Here is a 25,799-nt window from a genome sequence, read left to right on the forward strand (position 1 = left end):
TGTTATATTTTATGCTATTATAGGCGTAAATTAAAAGAAGATCTTACAACTATAAGACATTCTATTATTGCAAAACAAGAAGAATGGCATAAAAAGTGGCAAGAATTTCTTGGTCTGTCTCCTTTCAGTCTAATTAAAGATTGGACTCCAGTAAGTCATGTTGACTCGCCTTTCGGAGAGTAGTTTAATGTAGGCGATCTCTTGATTTATCATGTTTCAGATGACCTAGAAATGCTAGGTCATGTGTGTATGTGTTTGTCATCCTTTCATCTGAGCCGAAATTTCAAATGTTTCTTTTCTGTAATTCTTCCATACATATTAGAATATTCATCAAGCTACTGTTGTGACTTGTAGTTATTATTAGATATAGAGAATTGTATTAAAAAGAAAATGAGTTATTCCTCTTGATGTTCAATACTAATTACATTTGAGGCACAGTTGGAGGCCAAAGTAGTTCCCATGTTCCTAATATGGTACTCTGTTTTAAAAATAATTATAGGGTGATTTATATGCATAGTGATTCTTTGTTAGGGGGGAACATTACCCATTCAGAGATTAAGTTAGTATTGTAATTTTGGTAGTGAGTAAAATGTGTATATTTCAAAACTATGAATTCTGTTTTAAGGCTGTGGATCTTTTGCCACCTATGTCTCCCCTTTCATTTGATCCTGCCTCAGAAGAAGCATATGCAAGAAGCATTCTTTTGCAGTACCCTGCTTCACTTCCAGGTTGGTTATGTTTTTCTCTTTTAAACTTCCCTCTCATCAATATTTCTCACTATGATAACTGTTTCTTTATATTCTTTCTTGTTTTTCTTCCCCCAGTTATTTTTTTATTTATTTAATTGTTTTTATTTTATTTTATTTTTTTATACTTCTTTTTTTTATTTTATATATCTGAGCATTTATTTATTTATTTATTTATTTTTTGAGAGCCCACTGGCCCATGTGGGAATCGAACCGGCAGCCTTTGGAGTTAGGAGCACGGAGCTCTAACCGCCTGTGCCACCGGGCCGGCCCTGTTTTTATTTTTTTAAAATTAAAGTTTATTGGGGTAACAATTGTTAGTAAAGTTACATAGATTTCAGGTGTACAATTCTATATTACATCATCCATAAATCCCATTGTGTGTTCACCACCCAGAGTCAGTTCTCCTTCGATCACCATATGTTTGATCCCCTTTACCTTCATCTACCAACCCCCTCCCCCCTTATCCTCTGGTAACCACCAAACTATTGTCTGTGTCTATGAGTTTTTGTTTGGGATTTTTCTTGTTTCTTGAGATAGGCCTGTAATGATATAAATTTCCCTCTTAAAACTGCTTTCGCTGCATCCCCAAAATTTTGGTAGGATTTATTTTCATTGTCATTTGTTTCTATGTATCTTTTGACCTCTCCTCTAATTTCTTCTTTGTCCCAGTCGTTCTTTAGTCTCCATATATTTATGTTTTTTCTAGCTATCTTTTTGCAGTTGATATGCAGTTTCAAAGCCTTGTGATCAGAGAATATGCTTGGTATGATTTCAATCTTCTTAAATTTGCTGAGGCTGATTTTATGTCCCAATTTATGGTCTATCCTTGAGAATGTTCCATGTACACTCGAAAAGAATGTATAGTCTGATGTTTTAAGATGAAGTGCTCTATATATGTCAATTATGTCCATTTCTTCTAATGTGTCATTTAGGGCTGCTATTTCGTTATTTATTTTCTGTTTGGATGATCTATTCATAGTTGTCAATGACGTATTCAAGTCCCCTAGTATAATTGAGTTTTGGTTAATTTCTCCCTTTAGTTCTCTTAGTAGTTGCTTGGTATATTTTGGTGCTCCCTGCTTGGGGGCATAGATATGGATGACTGTTATGTCTTTTTGTTGTATAGTCCCCTTTACCATTATGAAATGTCCATCTTTTTTGTCTCTTGTTATCTTTTTCTTTATCTTTTTCTGAAGTCTGTTTCATCTGATATCATTATGGCTACACCTGATTTTCTCTTGGTACCATTTGCTTGGCATGTCAATTTCTACCCTTTCACTTTGAGTCTATGCTTGTCCTTGTAGCTGAGATGTGTCTCTTGGAGACAGCATATGGTTGGCTTTAGTTTTTTGATCCAATCTGTTACTCTGTGCCTTTTTATTGGTGAGTTCAGTCCATTTACAGTTAGGGTGATTATTGATATGTGAGAATTTCCTGTCATTCTATATTGAGTTTTCTGGTAAGGCTGTGTCTCCATTGTTTCTTTGCCTTTTTGTTGTTGTCTATTATTTCTGGGTGGTGGTGTTCTGTGATGTTTCCCTCTGTTTCTTCTTTTATTACAGTATATATTTCAGTTCTGGATTTTTTTTGAGTGGTTACCCTTAAGTTTATGTAAAAGAAAGTTTGATATTTAGAGTATTCCATTTTCTTCAGCACGCTTACTTTCTCCATTCCCATATTCCGGTTCAAGCCTTTACTCTCCCCCTTTTTATGTTGCCACAAATTGTCCCTGTTGATGGTGGTCGAATAGCCTCCTTTAGTATTTCTTGTAGTGCAGGTCATGTATTAGAAAATTCCCTCAGCTTCTGTATGTCTGGAAAGGTCTTTATTCCTCCTTCATATCTAAAGGATATCTTTGCTGGATATATTATTCTTGGCTCATAATTTCTCTCTTTCAATAGTTTGAATATTTGGTTTCACTCCCTCCTGGCTAGTAGAGTTTCTGCTGAAAAATCTGATGATAATCTAATGGGCTTTCCTTTGTAGGTTACCATCTTCTTTTCCCTGGCTGCTTGGAGGATTCTTTCTTTGTCGTTGATTTTAGACAGCTTCAATACAATGTGCCTTGTAGAAGGCCTGTTGGGATTGAGGTAATTAGGTGTTCTATTTGCTTCTTGGATTCGAGGATCCAGTTCTGTCCACAAGTTGGGGAAGTTCTCATCAACAATTTGAATATATTCTCTGTTCCCCTCTCTCTTTCTTCTCCTTCTGGTATGCCCATTATTCTTACATTACTCTTTCTGATAGAGTCAGAAAGTTCTTGTAGAATTCTTTCATTTCTTTTAAGTGTCAAGTCTCTTTCTTCTTCCATCTGTGTCATTTCCAGGTTTCTATCTTCGATGTCACTGATTCTTTCCTCCATCTGGTCAACTCCACTACCTAAGCTGCTTATTTCATTCTTAATTTCTTCTGTTGAGTTCTTAATCTCCAGAAATTCCATTTGGTTCTTTTTTAAAATTTCAGTCTCTTTCGTGAAATGCTCATGTTGTTCTTTGATTGCGTTCTGAGTTCATTAAATTGCGTTTGTGTGTTTTCTTGCATCTCATTGAGTTTTTTCAGAACTGCAATCTTGCATTCTCTGTCATTTAAGTCACATATTTCCATATCTTTAAGTTCCTTTTCTGGAGACTTTTCACTTTCTTTCTGAGCTGTCTTGTTGCCATGGTTATTCATGGCAATTACTGATTTATTATTTCTCTTCCTAGACATCTACAGGAGTGGCTTCTGCAACAGGTTGATAGGAAGAGGTCTTTCTTTTGTTTTCCAGTACTTGTTGGTAGAATGTTTTATTTTCTGTCCGACTGCAGCCTTTTTTTTCCTCTCTCACACAGTAGTGCTGTGTTTTCTGTGCACTATTCTAGCTTCTCACACAATGGGGGGATTCCCTGGGAGACGGGCCTCTCCTCTGTTAACAGTTCGCCTGGGTCATAGGGCGCCACCTCCCTGTGGGATGCGGAGAGCTTTTGAAGTTCCAAAGCTCTTCCTGCACCAGATTCAGAGCCCATATGTTTCAGCAGTTCTGTTTACTCCTGCAGGGATCCTCACAGATAAGTGAGGCCAGGGGCAGGGTGAGTTGTGAGAGGTGGCCCAGAGCAATGGCGGCGACCACCACCACAGCCGGTCCTGCTTCCACAGCTCCCTCTCCTTCACCGGAACTAGTTGGGCTGTGAATCTGTGTCTGCAGTCCACAGTTCTCAGAGCAGCAAATATTCTGTTCTTTTGATCTGACACTGCTACTTTATCGCTTCTAGCACCGGGCAGGTGGGGGCGGGGCGAGCTCTGGGAGGGTAGGGAGGGGGCGGCTAGTCTCAGTGCCTAAGGCTTCTGTTCTCTGCTCGGCAGTGAGGGCTTAAACCACTGTTTTCAGCCTTCTTCCCTCAGTCTTTGCTCCGAGGTCTCTGCCGTGAGCGTTGGGTTCAGCCGTGCTATATGCTGCCCCCTCAGCCCTGTGCGCCATAAGTGGAGCCCTAGCAGTCTGAGTCCTTCCCTCTCCCGCAGCTGCGGTAGTTCCGGGATGCAGCGAGCTTGGAGCACTGAGCCAGATCCTCATCCTGCGCCTGCGCAGCTCCGTACCCGCACTTCTCCCTTCCCTCCTCCCCCGCTTGCACAATTCGCCCACCTCTAGGTAAATTCAGTAGTGGGCCTGTTCATCTTGCCTGTCTGCTGTGCAGGGAGTTATTTGTGGAGTTATTGTTGTTCGATTAGTTGTAAATTCCAGGGGAGCTTTTCGGAGGCTCACCTCACACCGCCATTTTGATCAAGATACTTCCAGTTATTTTTTTAATGTGGTGAAATGCACATTGTTTCACTCATTGCAAAGTATACAACTCATTGGCATTTAGTAAGTTCATAAAGTTGAGCAACCATCACCACTGTCTAGTTCCAGAGTATTTTCATTACCTCAGAAGGAAACCCTGTACCCATTCCGTACCCGTTAAAAGTCACTCCCCATTTCCACATCCCTCAGTCTATGACAGCCAGTAATGTATCACGTCACTATGGATTTGATTATTCTGGATGTCTCGTGTAAATGGAGTCATATACTATGATGAGGCTTTTTTTGTCTGGCTTCTTTCACATATACAGTTTTTCACTTTTGAATATTTTCAAAGTTCAAGTTGTAACATGTATCAGTACTTCATTACTTTTTATGAATGTGTTCTAGTGTATGGTTAAACCGTATTTTGTTTATGAATTCATCCTTGGATGGTCATTTGGGTTGTTTCCACTATTACGAGTAATAATGCTATAAACATTCGTTTACAAGTTTTTGTGTAGAAGCCCACAATTTTTTTAACATGATAGAAGAGTAGTTTTTACCTGAATACTTACTACCTGTTTCAGCAATTAACACTGCCATATTTCTTTTTATTGTTTATGTTTGTATTTTTTCTAAAACAAGTAAATTCTAGGCATTATAATATTCACTCTAAGTGTTTCAGCATGCATTCCCATAAAAATGACATTTTCCTATATAATTACTATACTATCATACCATAATATCACACCTAAAAAAATGAACAATTCTGTCTTATTAAGTAAGCTTCCTCAACTATCATTCCAGTATCACACCTAAGAATTAATTTCTCTATAATATCTAATATTTCATATTCAGTTTGCCCCATTGCCCCATACTATGTACAAGAAATTGTTACTAGGTTCGGTAAATGTAAGATGTCATGGCAGGACTTAGGAAGAAAAGAGTGAAAACTACCAGGAGAAGTGATCAGTTTGGGAGTCAGATGTATGTGGGAAGCACACTCTTTGGGAAAGACCATAGACCAGAGAGCAAGGCTCAGAATAGGTGCTAGCAGAAGGGTAGAGCATTTTGACTACATGGTTTGATGAAAGAAAAAGACCTTCAGTAGAACATTACTTACTATGTAGAATTACTTTGATAGCTCTTGGCATATATGGTTTTCATTGTGTTTTCACTTCAGTTTGGAAAGGGCCTTTGCACTCTTGTCAGATTTAGTTTAGGCCCTGTGAAACCATGAAATTGTCCTCATGTCCATTCAGAGATCTCTGCCTTGAAGATGGGGCAAATTTGTGTCTGCTTAAGAAGTCCAGTTGGAAGTCTACTTTTTGTAGGTGTTTGATAAGTTCTCTGGAGGTGACCTTTCTTCTGACTGCATAATTTGTACTCTTGGGATTCCTTTCATTTCCCAAGGGTAGAGCCTTGGTCTGAGCTGGGGAGCAGCAACATTATTTTACATTTTTTTGTTGTAAAACAACTTTTTCCCTTCCTACGTCTTACATGTTATGACTTACTTAAAGTAATTTTCTCTTAAATTGTTTTTTTTAAAGTTATATTTCAGAATATGAAAAATACAGGGAATAATATAAATACTTGCTTACTGAACATTTTTTTGACAAATCTTTGCAACATTTGCGTTAGAATTTTTTTTTTTTTAAGTACAGATGTCGTTAACTGTTGGATATCTGCCTTTTCTTGATCCCATTCTTCCTGCATTTGCTGAGGTAACCACTATCCTGATGAATCTTCTGCCTATTCTGATGTGTGTTTATAATAATTTTACTTTATATATATGGATCTAACAATACATAGTATTGTTCTGTTACTCTAAAGTTGATGAATAAAATGTCTTTTATCCCCCAAAATGTCCGTTGTAAATGTTTATTTTTGATTCAGAATCCAAGGAGGGTTCATTCATACCATTGGGTTGTTTTATCCTTTTATTAACTTTTAATCTAGAATAATGCCCCTACCCCCTCTTTTTTAATGACATTGATAGAAATTGTTTTTAACAATCATTGTGTGTTTAGATTTACCAATGCATTTACTGATTTTTTTTTTGGGTCAATATTACTTTTCTTTTTCCTTTTGAGAAGTATGTTTTGAAGTATATCCTTCACTTCTTTTAGTGATGGAGCCTGAAGAGTAGTCTTTAATTTTTTAGGGAAAATGTCTTTATTTTCACTTAATCCTAAGTGGTAATTTGAGTGGATATAGGTTTCTAGATGACACTTATTTTTCCTTAGGACTTTGATATAATCTCATTGCTTTCTACCTTCTATTGTTTCTGAAACATTTACTATTGGTCCATCTAATTGTCATTCATTTGTAGGTATGATTGCTTGCTTTTAAAATGTTTATTTATTTTTGTGTTATGCAGATTCATTGAGGTGTGTCTTAATGTAGATTTGTTTTTATTTAGCCTTTTTGGGATTTGTATGTACTTATTAAATGTGAAGGCTCATATCTTTCTTCGGTTCTGGAAACTTAGTCACTAATATCTCGTTTTTAGGTTGGTGCAAAAGTAATTGCGCTTTTCGCAATTTTTAACCTTTTAAATCGCAATTTCTTTTGCACCAACCTAATAATATTGCCCCTTTCTCATTCTTTTGACCCTTTCATTCTGTAACTCCTATTGGTGGGACTTCTAATTACTTTCTTACATACCAGAACAAATGTGCATCAACTCTGCCTGCCTGCCACCATCAGACAGTGTTTATAGTCGCACATAATCATTTTAGTTTATGGTTGTCTACTAAGTTTGTGGTCTAGTTGTATTTGTGCTCATTTTTGGAACGTTTTATAAATCTCAGTAATTCCATCATAGTAGCTGCAAAAGCACAAGGTATTGAAAATACTTAAAAGGTGCCATATTATTATGATGGTTTGAAAGGAAATCTTTATATATACATTGCTTTATATATACATTGCATTCTTATATAGTAACACTTTGGACACATGTTTAGTCTTTCATAAGCTAAGATGTTGAACGATGAGGAGCCCCTGGTATATCAAATACTCTGTAATCTAGCCATGCTTTCCCTAGATATACCCTCTGCTCCTGCATAGCAAACTTGTACCTCATTTTCTCAGTACTTTCTTTTTTATTTTTTTTTAAAGATAGTCCTTATGTTTTTTAATTTTTTTTTTTATTGAGGAGTATTGAGGAACAGTGTGCTTCTCCAGGGCCCATCAGCTCCAAGTCGTTGTCCTTCAGTCTAGTTGTGGAGGGCGCAGCTCAGTTCCAAGTCCAGTCGCCGTTTTCAATCTTTATTGCAGGGGGTGCAGCCCACCATCCCATGTGGGAATTGAACCAGCAACCTTGTTAAGAGCTCACACTCTGACCAGCTGAGCCATCTGGTCTCCCCTCTGGAAGCTCAGCGGCAGCTTGCTGTCTTCAGTCTAGTTGTGGAGGGCGCAGTTCACTGGACCATGTGCGAATCGAACCAGCAGCCCTCTTGTTCAGATCTCATCTCTAACCAACTGAGCCATCAGGCTGCCCTCTCAGTACTTTCTTGACTCCTTCACGTTTCCTAATCTGGGCCAGATGCCTTTCTGCCTCTTTGCATTCTGTGCATACTTCTATCCTAATACAGTATACATAATTCTCTTCTCATCAGTAGTCTTTTCTACACTAACTCCTTGAAGGCAGGTCTCCATCTTTTTTTTCCTCCCGTTATTGGTACAATAGAGACACAATTCTTCAATATGTTGAAGAATAAGTACATAGGTTGACTAATGTCATAGATGCTGGGCTGAAATATGCTAAGAACTAGAACTTCTTGGCTTTGCTGGTTTATATGGTAAGTTCATGCTCTATATACTTAAACATGAAGCGTGGCTATATGATGTGGAGAAATGTGGGCTGTCCCTTTTGGACACTTAATATGAGCTATCAATCTTTTTAGAAAAGCCTGTTGATATTCTCTATCACTGCCCTGTGTGTCACTTTACACTTGACAATTGAATCATTGTCTTTTCCTATTAGCATTCATATTCTGATTTTTCTGTTCTTTTTAGAAGTTGTAAAATTTGAAGAGTTCCCCAAATATTAGAATGTAAAAACATTATTAAAAAGTAATTAATTTTCCTATTCTTTTAGATACATCTAAGCAAAATAACCAGGAAAACTATTTCAGAGGAGCCAGTGATATACTAGGAACTGCATATGATCCAGCTAACAGGTAAGACAAATTGGATTTTCTTATTGATTTTCCCCCCTATATTACAGTTCTATCTTCAGCCAGTTTCCAAGCTTCTCTACTATGGGATAGTCTATAGTTTTCTTCTTTTAACCAGACAGTATTTTTTCACTGTGACTCTACACTTTCTGGAAAAATACAACATTTCTGATGCATGGGCATATTTTTTTTTCTTTTCTATATCCAAATGATGGGATTCGTAGGGATCATTTCATTTTTGAAGAAGAAAACATACATGGAAATTATCTAATGCAAGTTTGGGAATTTTTGTGCTTTTGTGTTTGTGAACTTTTTTGAAACCACTTAATAGCTAATGACTAAATCCAAGAGATTAGGGACCTTTGAGATCATCTGTTCTGGTAGTCTTCAGTCTATATTCTGTGGCGCCCTCTGGTTCTGTGAATGAAGTGGACTTGTGTATTTTCTCCCCTTATCAGAATTGTTCTTAAAGCATGCTAGTAGGGAATAGTTGGTGCTTCCCAATCGTAATTATGTTTTTGGTCTGTCTTCCCATGAGAGAGCAAAGTAAAGTCTTTCACTGGACTAAAGATTGATGGAGTTAGATTAGTGTGTAAATCAGATTATATTTATGAGCTCCACTGAACGTCAAGATTCTTTCTTAAAGTAGAATTTTGTACTAAGATGTACGCGTTCTATCAGAATTCTACAGGAGCCAGGCACAGCCCCTACGAATTTAATTCAAATGAATTCTCTTACTATGGGAAAAAGAAATTTTATTAAATATATTTTGATTTTCACATTTGTCCTCTTTCAGGCTCCTAGATCTTAAAGTTATCTTTTGACAATTTCCTTTATAGGTTGGGAAAGGCAGGTAGGGGAAAGCTTTTGGTGATGAGGGATAAATGCTTAATGGGATATGAAAGATTATTACTGCTTGATAGCAGAAGACAGGTAAAGAGTTGAGTTATTGGGATATGGAAATAAACTTGGTACTCCGAATTCTTTACTGTCAAAGGTATTTCATAATAAAATATTTCATTAGTAATGTGTAATGTGGGTAAACTATACTTAAAGAAATAATACCCTTTTTTTGCATCTACTTCAGCTATTATACTAAATATTTTATTTGTATTGGCATTCTGTCATTATTCAATGTAGTTAACTGGGAAATTCATATGTGAGTATGAACAATACAACTATTCAATTAAAAAAACATGGAAAGAATGCAGTTTTTAGAGTAAGTGCGTTATTAGCTCTTTCACATTCAATTCTCTTTCACAGGTACTAAATTATAAGTACTCGTCTCCATAAATCTCATGGCTGGTTTTGGTCGAGTGAGCTGTTGGAAGCTTTATCATACTTAAACCAGAATTCAGTGATTGATGATGCCTTTGCTGTATTCTGTGCATATTACCTATTTTGCAATGGTTTCTGGAAAGGAGGGTTCCATGATATTTCTAATGATGGTGATACAGTTCTTTTTAGACTTTTAACCTCTATAGTTTCTCCTTTACTGCATTTCAACGATAGGGCAGTCTGATCTTGCATGCCTGCCAATGAAACATCCTTAGTTTTATAAATTTAATTCCAATATTATATCTTTCTCTTTTTATAATTATGTTTGTTATTTCTGTTATTAGTTTGGTGCAAAAGTAATTGCGGTTTAAAACGTTAAAAATAACTGCAAAAACCGGTTACTTTTGCACCAAACTAATAATTGTAGGTATGTTGTAACAACAGCAGCAAATAAAATGAAAAATTGTTAGCTAAAATTTCTAACAAATCAGTTGTCAGGTTATTTCTTCAAGTTCTTTTTTAGGCATTCTTTACAATCATAAATTTAGTTCTAGTCAAAGCATGGATATAGTCTAGTGTTATAAAATACAAAATTTTCTAAACATTGACGTAGTATAAATGCAGTTTTTTTACTCTGTGTATTTACTTCATATATGACTAATTATCACTTATAATGGCTTTTTAACATTATATTTATTTTTACACTTGGATTTTCCTCAAAGTTTTTACTACTATAAAAAGCATGTCACTTTTCTTAGGATAAATTCCTACAATGGGATCAACATCCTTTCTTTTGATCTGTTGCATTACTGGGGTTTCATGGGCCTCAGTTTTGGCATGGCAAGTAGGTGGAGAGTAAAGACTGAGCCAGGGCTACTTTCAAGTTGTCTTGGATTGAGATGTTAGCAGTGCTAATTGCATGTTGGCAATTCAGCAATGAGAGAGCAGATTGCCATTTTTCTCTATTATGAGGCTCTGCAGGAATGAATCAAATAGAAAAATTTGGTGGAATCTGTAGAACCTCATCCTCAAGTGACATTTAGTCATTGATGATCAAGCTGTCAATCAGTTACAGACACGTATTGCACCACCCAGTACCAGGCACTGTTAGCTCCTCGGAATAGCCTTTAGAAAGGCATGGTCTTTGTCTTCCAGGAGCTCGCCATCTCGTGATGGCAACTTAGTGGCTTTGGTTCATAGATTGCTGGCCCTGCTTTAGAGGCCTTCTGATCCTTTTAATGTTAAGTTTTTGGAAAAATTAAGATAAAATTGCAGTAGGTAATGAATGTTTTCCCTTTGATATCTAGGTTATATCTTGTTGAGGTGAAGCTGCAGCTTGAGCAATTTCAGTGATTTTTGAAATGGTAGGAAGGTAAATGATAATACCAAGACAGGCATAATGATAATACCAAGACAGGCAAGTTTTAAAAAGCATATTTGCTGTTTTATGTAATATCTGCAGGGCTGTTACTTTTGCACTTCTGACTGTGAACAGAAAGCAAAGCACTGACCTGATTGATGGTGAAAATGGTCTTTGGTAATCCTGCCTTTCATGTTACCTAGAATAGGAAAGCTTTTGGCCAGGAGCAGACCCAATCCATGATTGAATTTGAAAGCTCTTTCACGATGAAGATAAATGGTTAAAGTTATCCTTGTTTTGAAGTCTTTAGAAATTTTATAACTTATTTTGTAATTATAATGAAAGGACGCATAAGGTTTTAATGCTTGTTTAAAGGGGCTAGAGAATCTAAGCGATTAAGGAATACTGTGTAGAATGCAGCAAACTGAAATTGAATAACCTTATGACGTTATTGTAAGTGTAATGTATTTGCTATAGAGCAAAATATAGCATAAGAGATACTGATTTTGGACATGAAATATCAAAAGGATCTTAAAAGAAAGTCTTTGCTACAATGAACTGTGATCTGAAGCTTGAGTACATTGTAATAATGTGATTCTAATTAATTGAATTTGTTTTTACCCTGTACTCAAGTTTTAAGTGTTCATTAAGTCATTTAATACCTTGTAAAAAATGCTTTCCACTTAAAGAATATAGCAGGTAAGACAAATACTCATAATTTGGGAGGCTGATACACAAATTGGGCTGAAGTACTGCTCTAATTGTCACCATACCTCCCTAGAATAACCTGCCTTTTGATGACCGGGACGAATTGAGTGAAATCGTAACGGACAGATACGGGGCAGACAATTTCTTCAGAATATTCAGATACATCAAGTGAATGGGGTTCTTTCCTACTCGTAACTTGGGTTCTTTTTTCCTTTTAGCCCTGCTTCTTTCTCATTGCAGCCAGTGTCATCATCAGATGGAGACAGTGTTACACTATTTGAAAAGGTATGTTTTAAAACAATTTTCAATTCTGACGATACTAACTTATGATAAAATATTACTTTTATTGATTTCCGAATTAAATTTCTATTTTCACATTTCCCATATTTGCACATTATGTACCATTTCTAGTTACACATTCCCTATTGCTTCTAAATGGGAATATTGGAATTATTTAATTGTGCTAGTGAATATATAATTTCACAATAATGTTAATAAACTTTTATAGGTTGATGATAACTCAAGAACCTCTCATGAAGATCAAGCATGATTATTAAGATTTTAACATTATATGTCTATCTTTTTCAGGATGCGAAGATAAGAACACCTAGAGAAAAAAATGAAACAATTTCTAAGAAAACATCAGAATTTGAAGTGGAAGACTTTCCATCATTAAATATTGTAAAGAATACAGAGAGTAGTACATTTGCAGCGCCTCTGCCAGTTAAAAAAAGTGATCCATTCCAAAAAGAGCAAGATCACCTGGCAGAAGAGGTTAGGAAAAGACTAACAAGTATACTGAAATACGTATTATTTTCTCTATAGTGTTGTGATTATAAGTGAAGTACAGTTAATTATTGATTTACTGGGGGTAATTTGAGAAAGGAGATCACAGATAATAAAATCATTATTAAAGAAAAATTGGTTCTCTCCAAAAGTAGAAATAGATTTTAAATAAACTTATTTAGTTAATAACAATTATATCAATGGTTTAGAACTCATGTCCCATCCTATAAATATCCATAAATATAAAAATAATACATGTATGATATTTTTGGAATTAACCATTATATCAGTTGTTGGATAAGTACACCCAATGATTATACTCTGTTAAAATACTCCGTGAATGTTGTCTGTTGCTTAGCTGTTTCCTCTTTTTTTTTGAATATTAGAACAAAGACTGCAGTATCATATTATCACTGAGTGAAGGTTTTTGTCCTTCTGCTTTCTAAATATTTCGGAAGTGATTAAGTGCATCGTTGTTCGTGATCTTGGTTTTCCTAACCATCCTTGTTCCTTAATGCTATTTACTTTTTATTGGCAAATGACCACATAATACTGCTCTTGCTTAGTAGTGTTATCAAACTCAGTTTACACAAATTAAATGCTCAAGGCACTCTCTAATGTTATTTTTATTACAGTTTCCCACAACTTCCCTTAGCATTGTTTGAATTTGGATAGGTAGCCAGAGAATAAATCAGCTACTGTATGTTCCTGAGAGACTGAAAGAAAAATTTGGTTTAGTGCATATTGATTCAGGTATTGGAGTTCCCTCCTTTAACTCGATTCTGAACAAGGTGAATGAATATTGTCCAAATAAGAGAGCTGGATATTAGTCATTTTTCTTGTTTGTAACACAAGGAAGTTGGTTCACTTTCGTGGTCTCTAAATATTTTAAAATCTCTAACGTTAATAGAGATTTTAATAATAATAACGTTCTATTCTCTTTATTTCTCTTTATTTACTCTACACCAAAGAAAAAACGGTCAGTCTTTTTTTCTTTCTTGGTATGAAAAGAAAGGAACATTTTCTTGGTTAAAAGAGTTTATAGTAGCAGTGGAATGGAATGGGATCGACAAGGAGAGTCTTAAAATCTCATAAAGCTCTGAAAATAAAGTGAAATTAATCTTCTTTAATCGTGTTATGACCAGGAATATTTAGTGTTTGAATTCTAAGAAGACCTCTGTTTTCATGGGGGAGATTAAGTGAGGGTCAATTTGATTATGGTTGCACGAAGTTATATTTTAGGGATTTCGGGGGGCTAGATTTTAATTTGCATGTTTTTTCTGGTTTTATTCAGTTAATATAGAGTGTTATTTTCATTTTATACACTTTGTTTTCTGTATTTTAGAATGTATCTACACCTGGTTCACTAATTTGTATCTGATAATGAGGTTTTTTCAGGATGTTCGTAATATAAAATAAGCCCTAGTGTGTCTTTTGGAGCAAAAATTAACATAAGACCCAGTCTTATTTTCAGGGAAATACGGTAGGGCTTATTTTATATTACGAGTATCCTGAAAAATCATGCTAGGGCTTATTTTCCGGTTAGGTCTTATTTTTGGGGAAAATAAGGTATATTGTCAGAATTCATCCTATTTATTAATAGGAATGTTACTATGCAAATGGACTATAATTGAGAATGTTTGTTTTAAAACTAGTCGTTTTAGCAAATAGAGAGTTCTGCAGCTCAAAGATGTTGCTGACAGTAGTTTAGGTCACTATGTAGTTAGAACTTCCTCTAAATCTTCCCTAGTATCACGATTCTTACCTTTTCTCTCCTTTATAATGGGGACATCTTTTAAGATAAGGGAGAAACAGTTTTGTGTTTGATTTCACTTTATAGGACGGTACCTAGACGGTCTGTAGGGAATGTCTAGGAGCTGCATTCTTGGGTTTATTTTTGTGCCATCTGTTATGGGAACGGCTGATGACTGTGAAGTGCTTTTTGTTATTGTCAGGGCTTTTGTTGCATTCTACCAATGGGCTTAATTTTTGCTTTACTTTTTCTTTTCTGTTTTAGGTTGCAAGGACAGTTTTATCTGATTCACCACAGCCCTCTGTGGGAGAAGAAGTAAAATTAGAGGAACTAATTGACTCTCTAGTTTCGAATCCATTCTTAACAAGGAGCCAAATTCCCCGAACTCCAGAAAACTTGAGTAAGTTAATAATGCTTTCTATCACTTGTTTCCTTGCTTAGGCATTACTATTAGAACCATGGTCTGACAAAGCTCACTTTAAAACTCTTTTATATCATGAAGTTTAGTGGCAATGGCTCTTTGTTTGTTTGATATAAGGGACTTTTATTAACATATTAAATGCGGGCACTTACTTACATGGAAGTCCTCTTTAGCAGTATTATTTTGCCCTGATACTGTGCACTTTTGTTTCTGTTGTTTTACTAAGCTTTTTCTTGGAAAATTTTTTAGTTGATCACTTTTAAAAAACCCTTTACCTCCACATGTGATCTGTGATCAACATTTATAGAGTATAGAGGCTGTGTTCTCCCAGTATTCTCCTGTATTCTCCCCAGTCAGCAACCAGCAGCAACAGCCCCAAACTGGGCTGAGATCCATTCTGCCTCTCCTAAGCTAGTCAGAATGCCCAGTGCTTTTTCCTTATAACGTATAATTTGTGTAGGCATAGTTCTGATATTGTCCTTATGCCAGCACACCATCCTGGTGTAGTTACTAAATACAATTTCCATTTTGCTGCTAGAAATGACATATTTTCAGTTAGATTGATTCGATTCCCATTGAACTTAGCCACAGCCTGATAGTGGTCAGTAAACTCCAAGCCACCTGGCCTACCCTGTGTGTTTTTATAAATAAAGTTATAATGAACACAGCCTTGCTCATTTGCCAGCATATTTATGGTGGCTTTCATGCTAACAGTGGCAGAGCTGAGTAGTTGCGACAGGCAGGATGAGCTGCAAAGCCTAAAATATTACTATCTGGCCCTTTACAGAAAAAGTAAGCTGAACCCTGGTGTAAAAGTATCTTTTTAAAAATGGAATTTGTATATGCTGTGTGGAAGTATATATACATTTCAAAACAGCTTTTGTTATTTGTGATCAGCTGGAGATAGAGTTCTTTGATGTTGTTGGGCTTTGGTGGGTTGTGGAGCCTTGCCATCCAGCCAGCCTATCTCTGGAACATATAGTCAGTCAGGAGCTTTATCTTGAGCACTAGAAAGGAAATGCTGTCATTGGGAATATTAGTAAATTGTGTTTTCTGTCCCTTTCATTTAATTTAGTAAGTGATATTAGGAGCTCCTGGAGAAAAGCTGTTGAAATAGAAGATAACAGAAGTACAGAAGCAATTCAGATGGATACTGAACATAGAGAAGTGTTGCCAGAATCTTTACCTGCGTTGCATAATCAAAAAGAATTTAGCATGGCCAGTTTTTTCTCAACAACCTCTGAATCTGATTGTAGCCATTCTCATTTGCCTGAAGAGAAAGTTGTTTCAGATTGCCTCAAGTGTGTGCCTCAGAAACATGTGGTGACCAGTCACATAGGTGAATCAACAACACAAAATCGGTTAGATTTGTTAAATAAGAAAATAATCTGCAAGCAAGATTCGGAGTGTACAGCTTTACATAACAAGCTTTTAGAAACTAGCCAAATAGAGACATTCTCCCCTGCTGTAAGCAATAGGAGAGATGTGATAGGTAGCAGTGAAGGTGAAGGTGACTGTATTAAAATACCGGACTACTTGCAAACTTCTTACAAAGAACCTTCCATGCATAAAAGTATGTTATGGAACTCTTTTCATATAGCAAGTGGAATTAATTCCAGCAGTTTTAAGGATATTGATTTTGGCATATTACATGAAACTCTTCCAGAAGAAGTTGGTCACTTAAGTCTTAATAGCTCCAGTAGTACAGAGTCCAATTTTAAACTGGAACCAAATACTCCTATGCACACTGGCATTTTTACAGAAGATGTGGGAGAAAGACAGACTACTCCAAAATCAGACCTCAGGTTACAGGCTATTTGCAGTAGATATGAGGCTCTAAAAAAATCTCTGTCCAAGAAAAGGGAAGAAACTTACCTCTCTAATTCTGAAACACCTGAAGGACACAAACCAGAATTGAGTCCTACTCTACAAAACATGCAAACAGATGACATGTTTAACTTTTTGGACACTCATGATTTGCACGTTGACTGTACAAAACCATCTTTACGCATGTCCCTTGGCGAAAGAAAACGGTCTCTTTCACCACTAATTAAGTTTTCTCCAGTAGAACAAAAATTGAGGACCCCAATACCATGTAGTCTTGGAGAACTTCTACCTAATTTAAAAGGTAAGATTAAATAGGCCTGTGCATGTTGACCTGCTGAAGTTTTCTCTCAACTTCTCGTAAAAATAGTACGCAGTGAATGCTACATGATCTCTATTAATATGACAACATAGGCTACTTGTTTTTTCAACTAGGGTGAGAATAGTGAATCCATCACTTTGACGGGTACTTTTCAGAATCTCTAGTGTGTATGTAGTTTACAGTTGGTATGGGACAGGGTTGGAAAACAAAACCAAAAACTCGAAACCTATTGCTTTTGTAATACAAACTGCTGAAAATTAAATTTTGTCAGATTCTTCTTGGCTAGTGGAATGTGGTTCTAAAAACATTGAGAATCACTATGTTAAATACCATTTTTGTAATAAGGTAATATCTGTGATGTGCTTTGAAAAATTTGGTGGGAGGTGGGGTGACAAGTTAGGTCAGTGTATGTTTCCTAGGGTTGCCATAATAAAGTACCACAAACTGGGTGGCTTAAAACAACAAATTTATTGTCTCTGGAGACAATAAGTTCTGGAGGCTAGAATCCAACATCAGGATTTTGGCAGAACCATATTTTCTCTGACTCCACCAGAGGAAGATCCTTCTTGCCTCTTCTAACTTCTGGTAGCCCCAGGTGTTCTTTGGCTTATGGCAGCATAACTGTTCTGCCTTCGTCTTCACATGGTGTTCTCCCCTTGAGTATCTGTGCACCTTTTTATTTTATATAAGGACCCAGTCTTGTAGATTAAGTGCCCACTGTACTGCAGAATGACCTCACCTTTACTGATTATATCTGCAGTGACCCAATTTCCAGTAAGGCCACATCCTGAGATCCTGGGGTTAAAACTTCAACATGTCTTTTTCTGGGGACACAGTTCAACCCATTAACAGTTAATATTAACTAACTTGAATTATAGACACTAGATGATACATCATTAGGTTAAATGATAATTCTCTTCACTTTTGTATGTTTGAAAATTGTCATTGTAAAGAGTTAAACTGTTCTTAAAGCATGTTAGAACAGATACAGATTTGGTGATATTCATTATATGTCACTGATTTGCCCATGATAATTAAACAGTGGTATATTGAAAAGTATTCAAGGGGGTAGCTGGTTAGCTTAGTTGGTTAGAGCGTGGTGCTGATAACACTAAGGTTGTTGGTTGGATCCCCACATGCGCCATTGTGAGCTGTGTGTCCTCCTTAAAAAAAAAAAAAAGGTATTCTAAGAGGGACGTATTGATATTCTCTGGAGAATACCTCAGTAAGAATAATGGTAATTTTATCACAAGTATTTGTATGTGAACTTTCTACTTAAAGAAGACTGAAGTTTGTATTACTTGGAATCTGTCCTATTTGTTGTTTTTTTGGTAATGTTTGCTTATCCTTTTCTCCTTTTAAAAATCAATTTTGCAGAAGACGAAATCTTGAATAAGAGCCTTGATGCAAAAGAATCTCTGACTTGAAAAGATGGAGCAGTAGCCGAGTTAATTTGACTATGATGCACTTCATTTGAAGCAAGCTGATTTAAACACTGATTTGTAATTTAAATACACATTGGAAGTGTAACTTTTTCAAGGTCTGAAAAGTCTTAAACAATGCCTTTTAGCTTCCTCTAATGTTTTTAGTTACGAGCATGTTTGGATTTTCTGTTTGTATGGATATGGTGTTAAAAAGTGTAGTATTTGGAAAGCAACATGAGTTAATGTGTAGCCGTTTTGATTTCTTGAATAATCTTGTAAGCATTAAAGGGCAAAGTAGTAGTTTAATTTATTATGTTTTAATTTTAGTTAATTAACAAAGGGATGAGTAGTTTTTGATGTACTTTTATGAAGTGGTTAACATAATAGCCATTGAATACACTGATCTTTCATTTTAGGGAAATATACAACTTTTATTGTTTCTTAATGGAACATTCTGGTACTAACCAAAAAAAGTGAGAAAACTAGTGCCTTGAGATGTGTAGTCAAAATGACAAAGTTTGGGAAAGCTCTAAACAGGCTGAATGATTCAAGTAGGTTGCTCCTGAAAAGTGATATTTGATGGAATAAAGTGCATGTGATAGTAAGTGAAGACGGGAAGAAAGGATTTAGGAAAAGGAAAAAAGATGACTAGACACTTTTAAGGAACACTATCGAAGTATAAAATCCATTCAGTGGGTTGTATAGCAGAATTATATTTAGTCTAATTTAGACTTTGAGAACTTAATTTAACCCTAGTTTTATATTTTAACAAAAAATGTAAATTAATAAATTTATGTCTGTGTTTATTGCTGTTTTCTTGGGGGGGACACTGTTTTAGAGGAAAGGAGCTAATTTTGATTATATTACTTTCCTCAGAAACCATCAGCTTCCCACTGCCTATAGAATAGTCTCAAAATAACTTGAGAAAACTGAATTTTGGGTTAAGTGACTTGTTCAGTGTTACACAGCTAAGTCAGTGGTGCAACTAGAGTTTGATCCTATTTTCCTTCCTTAATAAACCACAGGACCCCCTAGAACAGGGGTGTCTAAACTGCGGCCCACGGGCCAACTGTGGCCCGCAATCCATTGTTAATTGGCCTGCAGCAAATTCCAAAAATATATTTAGTTTAAATAAACCAGGTGAGGCAATACTTACTTCACCTCGAGTGAGTGGCCCAGCTGTTTGTGTATTTTACCGCATATGGCCCTTGGTAAAAAAGTTGAAAAAAGTTTGGACACCCCTGCCCTAGAAGTAACTAAAAGGCCAGGACAACAGCTATGGCTGCAGGAGTGGGCCTCCTCTTCATTTTCTAGACGCTGTGGGAGTCAGATGTGAGGCCTCTTGCACAGTATTCTGTCTCACTCAGTCAGGGCCGCTGGCCAAGAAACGGGCTTGTCTCTAGTATCCAAAGGAGTACATGCCATGGCCCTCTGTGAACCAGGAGAAATGAGCCTACACTGGAAGGGCGATAGCACCTACAGTACCCCTCTGTCTAGTCCCAACTCTTAACCATCAAAACCTTGTTCATTTGCCAAGAAACTGGCAAGGAGAAAAGGGGCAAGTTTTGTAAGTGGATAGACTTCATAGTTCATCTTTCTTCATTCATTTTGGGCTGACGTTTTCTTAAGTTGTTTGTTCAGTCCCAGTTTGAAGGCCAGTCTTTTTGTGAGAAAACACATCAGAAAAAACACATACTTACAATAGAAAAGAAAGGGGAAGAGCTTTTCCTAAGGTGCTATATTCCTTTATTAACAAAAAAAGGGACTCTGCAGGTTAACTGGGAAACTATTCTCTAGTCTGCCTTAAGAAAACTCAGTATCTATGAATCCAAAATTAACATTTTTAGGGAGGAAGTAGGGCCATCATTAGCATCTACAAAGTGTCAGGGCCATTCCTAGCCACTTTATATAGTTTCATTTAAGTCTTAAGTGTAAGATAGTGATTATTATACCTATTTAACAGATGATACTGAATGAAGCTGGGAAACCTAAATGACTTGTCTAAGTTGGACTCAAGGAATCATCTGGGATACATCTTAATATAGATGTCATAGGTCTAACATGGGGATTAGGGATCTGCATTTTAAATATGCTTCCCTGGTAATTATGAGACAATAAAGAGCTTAAGAACCACTGCTAGGGGATATTCACATTTAGCCCTAGGTACGGTACCTTAAAGAAGCTGGTACACTAGTGCTGATAAACTATAGAGATCATTATCTGATAAGGAAGCTCAAGTTCACCAATAAGTATGGGAGGCCATTAATTACTGAGAAACCAAATATCAAAATCTCTGGTCACTGGATTTACAAAAAATCACATTCTTCTTAAGTGAGTTACGCTGTGATAGGCTGAAAGTTTTAGGCAGTTTCATGTCCTTGTCCTTTGCTTGCTAGTAGTCTAAACAAAAATATCTCACTTTCTCCTCAACCATTTTATGACCTGTCTTTAGTCTTCCCTATCCAATATTGCCTGCATACCTGCCTTATGGCTTTAAGGGTCTGTCACTTCTTTTAAATATTTTAAAAATTCCATTCCATTGCCAATTCCAGAACAGTTCAAATATAAAGGCATATAAGGCCCCCTACATAGATTTCCTCTATTCCCCCGTCCACGACCATTTCCCATTTTTTATTGAAATGCGTTGGTGAGCATGGTCTTTAGAAACCTTAATTCACAATTTTGAAGCTGGAATACTTTACGTTGGTCTCCCAGCTTATCACAATTATACCTGTCCCTTAAGGCTAAGGCTCAGAACAAATCTCACTTCGACCTTTAAGTCTTAATTTACCCTTTCGATGTCCGTGGGCCTGTCCCTTCTTGGAAATCCATGGTTTATCTTTTATTCAGTTAGTATTTTTCACTTACTGCTTTTATCGTATTCATGGTTGTAAATGCTCTCGTTACACCAGTTACACACATATGTAGATGTGTCGGGTGTGTGTCCGCACATATTCCGCACATAAATATTGAAGTATTGGAATTGTTTTCTTTGCCTCTAATATGATGGAATTAAAGTAATGGTAGAGGCTTACTTTAATACTGTAAATGTACTTTTTCTCATTACATTCATAGATTATACAGAATGTACCTTGTTTTATTCACTATTTGTAAAATAAAGTTGTGTAAACGGCTTCTGTCAATTAGAAACTTCAGATAATGCCAAAATGTCCTAGTTATTTTCAATGTTTAAAGAGGACAAGCATGTAATGTTAACATGAAAAATGTTATCAAGTGGAATAAATAATATTTGAGGTTAACGAAAAACATATGCAGGTAATTTAACTGAAAACAAAAATGCAAGTATATTGAAACCATTCTTTACCATGATCTCCTTAACCATGATCTCTGAAGTCAAACTTTATCTAAAGAAGAAACGAATTTTTGAGACCTTATAAAAGGAAACCCTATTTTTTCTGAGTATACTAAAATTAAAGGAAATATGTTTAAGGACATTTTCTTCAATGTAAGGAAAGTATTTGCTCAAGTAAAATTCTCTTCCCATTAGTTGCAGATACATAGTTGCTCTTTCCCCTCCTGCGCTGTGAATGTCTGGTCTACATCCTCAATTTAAAATACCTGAGTCCTCTGTGGGACTATTTGTAATATGTCCCACCTACTCTAGTCTTGAATAAACATTCAATATACCACCGGCCTCTGGAATTTCCTATATAGCAAAAAGAACCATGTCTTGCAAATCATAAAATGATCACAGAAAGTTATATCAGTAACTTGATCAACAGAAATTTGTGCGCTTCAGTGATTCAGGTGAGTGTTTTGTTACTGCCATTTTAATTACTAGATTCATTAAATTATTTTAAAAAGTACATTGATACTTCAGAGTTTTTTAATCTGGAGTTTTTCTACTAAGTGCCAAAGGCCCTAATTAGACGAGTTTAGTAACTTACATCTGGTTAGCTTGTTCTTCATGGATGTCACCCACAACTGCTATTTTAAAGGGTTTAAAAATATTAACTAGAAAGCCTTGGAAATGCTAAAGTTCTATCATATTTAATGTCTGTTTACAGAGCTGATGTCTCATTTGTAAAAAGAGATAAGAGGAGTTGATCAGGTTACTTGGCTCTAAAACAGATTGCATTTAAAAAAATCTTTTAAGGCAGCTGGAAAGGAACATTTTAGGTCTTTTCTGATTTTACTATACCACTGTTCCAATCCAAATTAGGAATCTTAGAATCCTTCTCCCAAAGTAGGTAGTCCAAGAATCTGGTTCAATATTATCCAATTTCTAGATGAATACAGACAGGAAAGTGACCTTGTGCAAAGTGAGTGAAACACTGAGAGAAGTCATTTAACTTCCTGGGCTTCAGTTTATCTCCATCTGTAATATGGGAATTATATCAAGTAATGTACATCTAAAAAAGCTAGGATTTTATGGTTTTCTGTCAGTGAAGTAGTGGGGTGGGGTGGGGGAGACGACACCTGTAATATTGCCTAGGTTCAGCTGCATGATCTTAATGTGGTCGTACCAGTTTTCTCATCTATTAAAAGTAATTTACCTCATAAATTATGAAGATTAAATAAGAAAACGCACATCAAGTATTTAAGAATACCTGGCATTTAAGAAGGGCTCAAATATTTAGCTAGGCTCCATGTCCAGTAATTTTGGAGTAGGGGGAAACAATGGCTCAACAGGTAGTAGTGATAGCTGATAACACTACTATGTGCCACTTACAAATGTTTCCATGTTTTAATGAAATCCTTTTACTAATCCTATTTTGTAGTGCTATTCTTATCCATGTTTTACAAATGAGTAAACTAAGTACCTTTCCCAGTTCACAGGGCTAGTAAGTGAAGAGACTGGAATACTAACTCAGCTCTGAGCTCAGGTGGTGTAGCTTCAAAACCGATACTCTTAACCACTCTGCCACAGCTGCTATGAAACACTGCTAAGACGTTGGGGCCTAAGATCACAAAATCAAAATTACCAGTTAAGCAATACTTGTGCGCAGTCAGGATCTTTAGATTTACATATTAACCACCTTCAAATTATTTCAAATAAGACCATTATTTTAAATTGCTAACAGTAAATGTTTATTCACGATTGAAGCCAAGAAGACTTTATAAATGCATTTTAATACCTTGCTGATAAAATAGTAACATTCCATCTTTGCAATCTTGTAAGGAATACAGGAAGATATTAAAGGCTTTGATGTGTATATCTATTATAACCAGGTAATCAGAACACACACACACACACCACCTACTTTAGTGTTACACCATACCAACTTTTCAGAAAGGCCATCTTGAAGCTCTACTGGATAGCTGAGTAAATAGCGTCCAAGGTTTAAAGGCTGGGGAATAGGGAAGAAAGAGATGGAAGTAATAAGCAGCACACATTTCAAAGCCCACTTTTAAGCACACGACATTATGTATGAATACTAAAAAAAAAACAAAACAAAAAAACGAAAAAAGGCCAATTCAGCCTTTCCAGAAAGCATTTGGCAATATTCAACGCATAAGGAGGCTGTGCTTGGGACCATCCACTCTCTCCAGCTTCTCAAAGTGTTTCCTGGCATTGCGAATGTTGATCAGAGTAGCTGCAGACGGGATCGACGGATCGGACATTACAACCATCACGTACGTGTTTGACGTGAAGATGTCGATGAAAGCAGCGAAGTTAGAATTCCTAACTTCCATGCTCTGGAAAGAAGCGGCCAATTTACTGCAGCTCAGCTTGAACTGCTTAATGATGTTGCTGATCTTCTCAAATCGGTGGACGTCACGCTGCTCTTTGCACTGGTAATGAGAAATGACCAAGAAGGTAGCTCTCTCGAACAGCAGAACTTCATCAGCCTCAATAATCTGGGCAAAATTCCTTAGGTTCATCTCCAGCTGCTGAACGTTGGGAATCAGCTGATAGACAATACTGGACCAGGCTTTGTAGAGCGTTTCATCCCAGATCGATGTTCGGAAACAAGCGCACTCCAGGGGGCGAGACAGACGCCTCAGATCTTCCTCTCGCTCTTTAAAAATCAGGTCACGCTGATCCTCCTGAACCAGATCCATTTTGTGCACCAGGCAGAAGATTTTGGCATCAGGAGAGTTCTGGAGGATGGCCTCCAGACACGACTGGTAATAATGCATGTCCTTTTCCAGTTCGCGGCTCTCCACGTCAAACACATAAATCAACACCTCCACATTACGGAAGATGTTGTCTCGCTGGCTAGTGAAGTAGTTTTCCATGAAGGTGTCCTGACCGCCACAGTCCCACAGGTTCAGCACCAGGTTGCCCAGAAACCGGACGTGGGAGTGCTCCACATCAATGGTGGCACCCAGGCGCCGAGTGTCACGAGCGATATAATTTGCAAAGATAATCGACCTCATGCTGGTCTTTCCCGACCCGCTCTTCCCCATCAACAGCACCTTTTTCTTCATGGCTGTATTTGGCATCACCCGCCGGAGCCGCTGCGGACTGGGCCTCAGGGCGCGGCCTAACTGCAGCGCGGAGGGAGGGCGGGCCCGGGCGAGGCGGGGGCTCCGCAGGCTGGGCCGCGCAGCTGTGCAGTCTGGGAAGCCGAAAGTGCGAGCTCGGGGCTTGAAGGCCGCGGCTGGGTGACCTCGTCCTCAGAGGGGAGCGCCCCGGGGTAGACGACTGCAACAGCTCCGGAGCACCGTTCGCCTTCCGGAGAACAAGTCGCTGCGCTCTCGCTGCCACCCACTTCCGGCGGCGATCTCGCGAGAACTTCCGCGCTCGGCCGTCGCTGCCTAACGAGCTTTAATAAACAGCTCTCTTAATGAAACTGAGCAGGGGCCTCCCGAACGAGAAAATGGAAGGGGAATCCAGGATTCTGTTGCTCTGTTCTCCTATTTCAACGGGGTTTACAGTTGCAAGGTGTACGAATGTCGTGTGGTCGGTTGGGAGAGTGCTGCCATCTCGCGGCCAACTCCTGCAACACAGCACAACTGGCTTTAAGGGCGGGGAGCGCTTGGGTGGTTTTCGGCCAAGGCAGGAGACAGGTGAAGGGGGGGAAGGCCAACTTCTCAGCGAAATTAGGCCTCACCAGATTCCCTAGTTTACTGAGTATGAGGGCAGAGCAAATGAAAACTGTACAGATGAGGAAAGTGAGATTTTGAGAACTTGAGTGACAGCTCAGTGCTACAGAGCTAGATGGTAAATCCCTACTGGGTGATATATCCTGACCCCCAGTTACTGTTTTTTCCGCTTGGACCCAAGTTCCTTTCTCACACCTGCTTTACCGGTAATCTCAGACATTA

At 37.3% G+C, this 25,799-nt stretch overlaps 2 protein-coding genes across 2 annotated transcripts in view; one reads left to right on the forward strand and one right to left on the reverse strand.

Moving 5' to 3' along the window:
• HAUS6 (HAUS augmin like complex subunit 6) overlaps positions 1-21,696 on the forward strand; it is a 39,357-nt gene extending 17,661 nt beyond the window's left edge. The window contains exons 10-17 of the mRNA XM_081066588.1: positions 24-150; positions 626-728; positions 8,609-8,690; positions 12,252-12,318; positions 12,622-12,807; positions 14,837-14,972; positions 16,069-17,121; positions 18,517-21,696. Coding sequence (XP_080922714.1) covers positions 24-150; positions 626-728; positions 8,609-8,690; positions 12,252-12,318; positions 12,622-12,807; positions 14,837-14,972; positions 16,069-17,121; positions 18,517-18,566 — 1,804 coding nt within the window. The 3' untranslated portion in view covers positions 18,567-21,696. The remainder of the gene's footprint in view (positions 1-23; positions 151-625; positions 729-8,608; positions 8,691-12,251; positions 12,319-12,621; positions 12,808-14,836; positions 14,973-16,068; positions 17,122-18,516) is intronic.
• A 497-nt stretch (positions 21,697-22,193) lies between these two features.
• On the reverse strand, positions 22,194-25,389 carry RRAGA (Ras related GTP binding A). Its single transcript, XM_081066589.1, has one exon. It carries the CDS (start codon positions 24,972-24,974, stop codon positions 24,033-24,035), a length of 942 nt encoding a protein of 313 aa, XP_080922715.1. The 5' UTR covers positions 24,975-25,389; the 3' UTR covers positions 22,194-24,032.
• Between the last annotated feature and the right edge of the window lie 410 nt (positions 25,390-25,799).

Source organism: Rhinolophus hipposideros, assembly GCF_964194185.1.
Source record: "Rhinolophus hipposideros genome assembly, chromosome: 11".
In the NCBI taxonomy this organism is placed as follows: Eukaryota; Metazoa; Chordata; class Mammalia; order Chiroptera; family Rhinolophidae; genus Rhinolophus; species Rhinolophus hipposideros.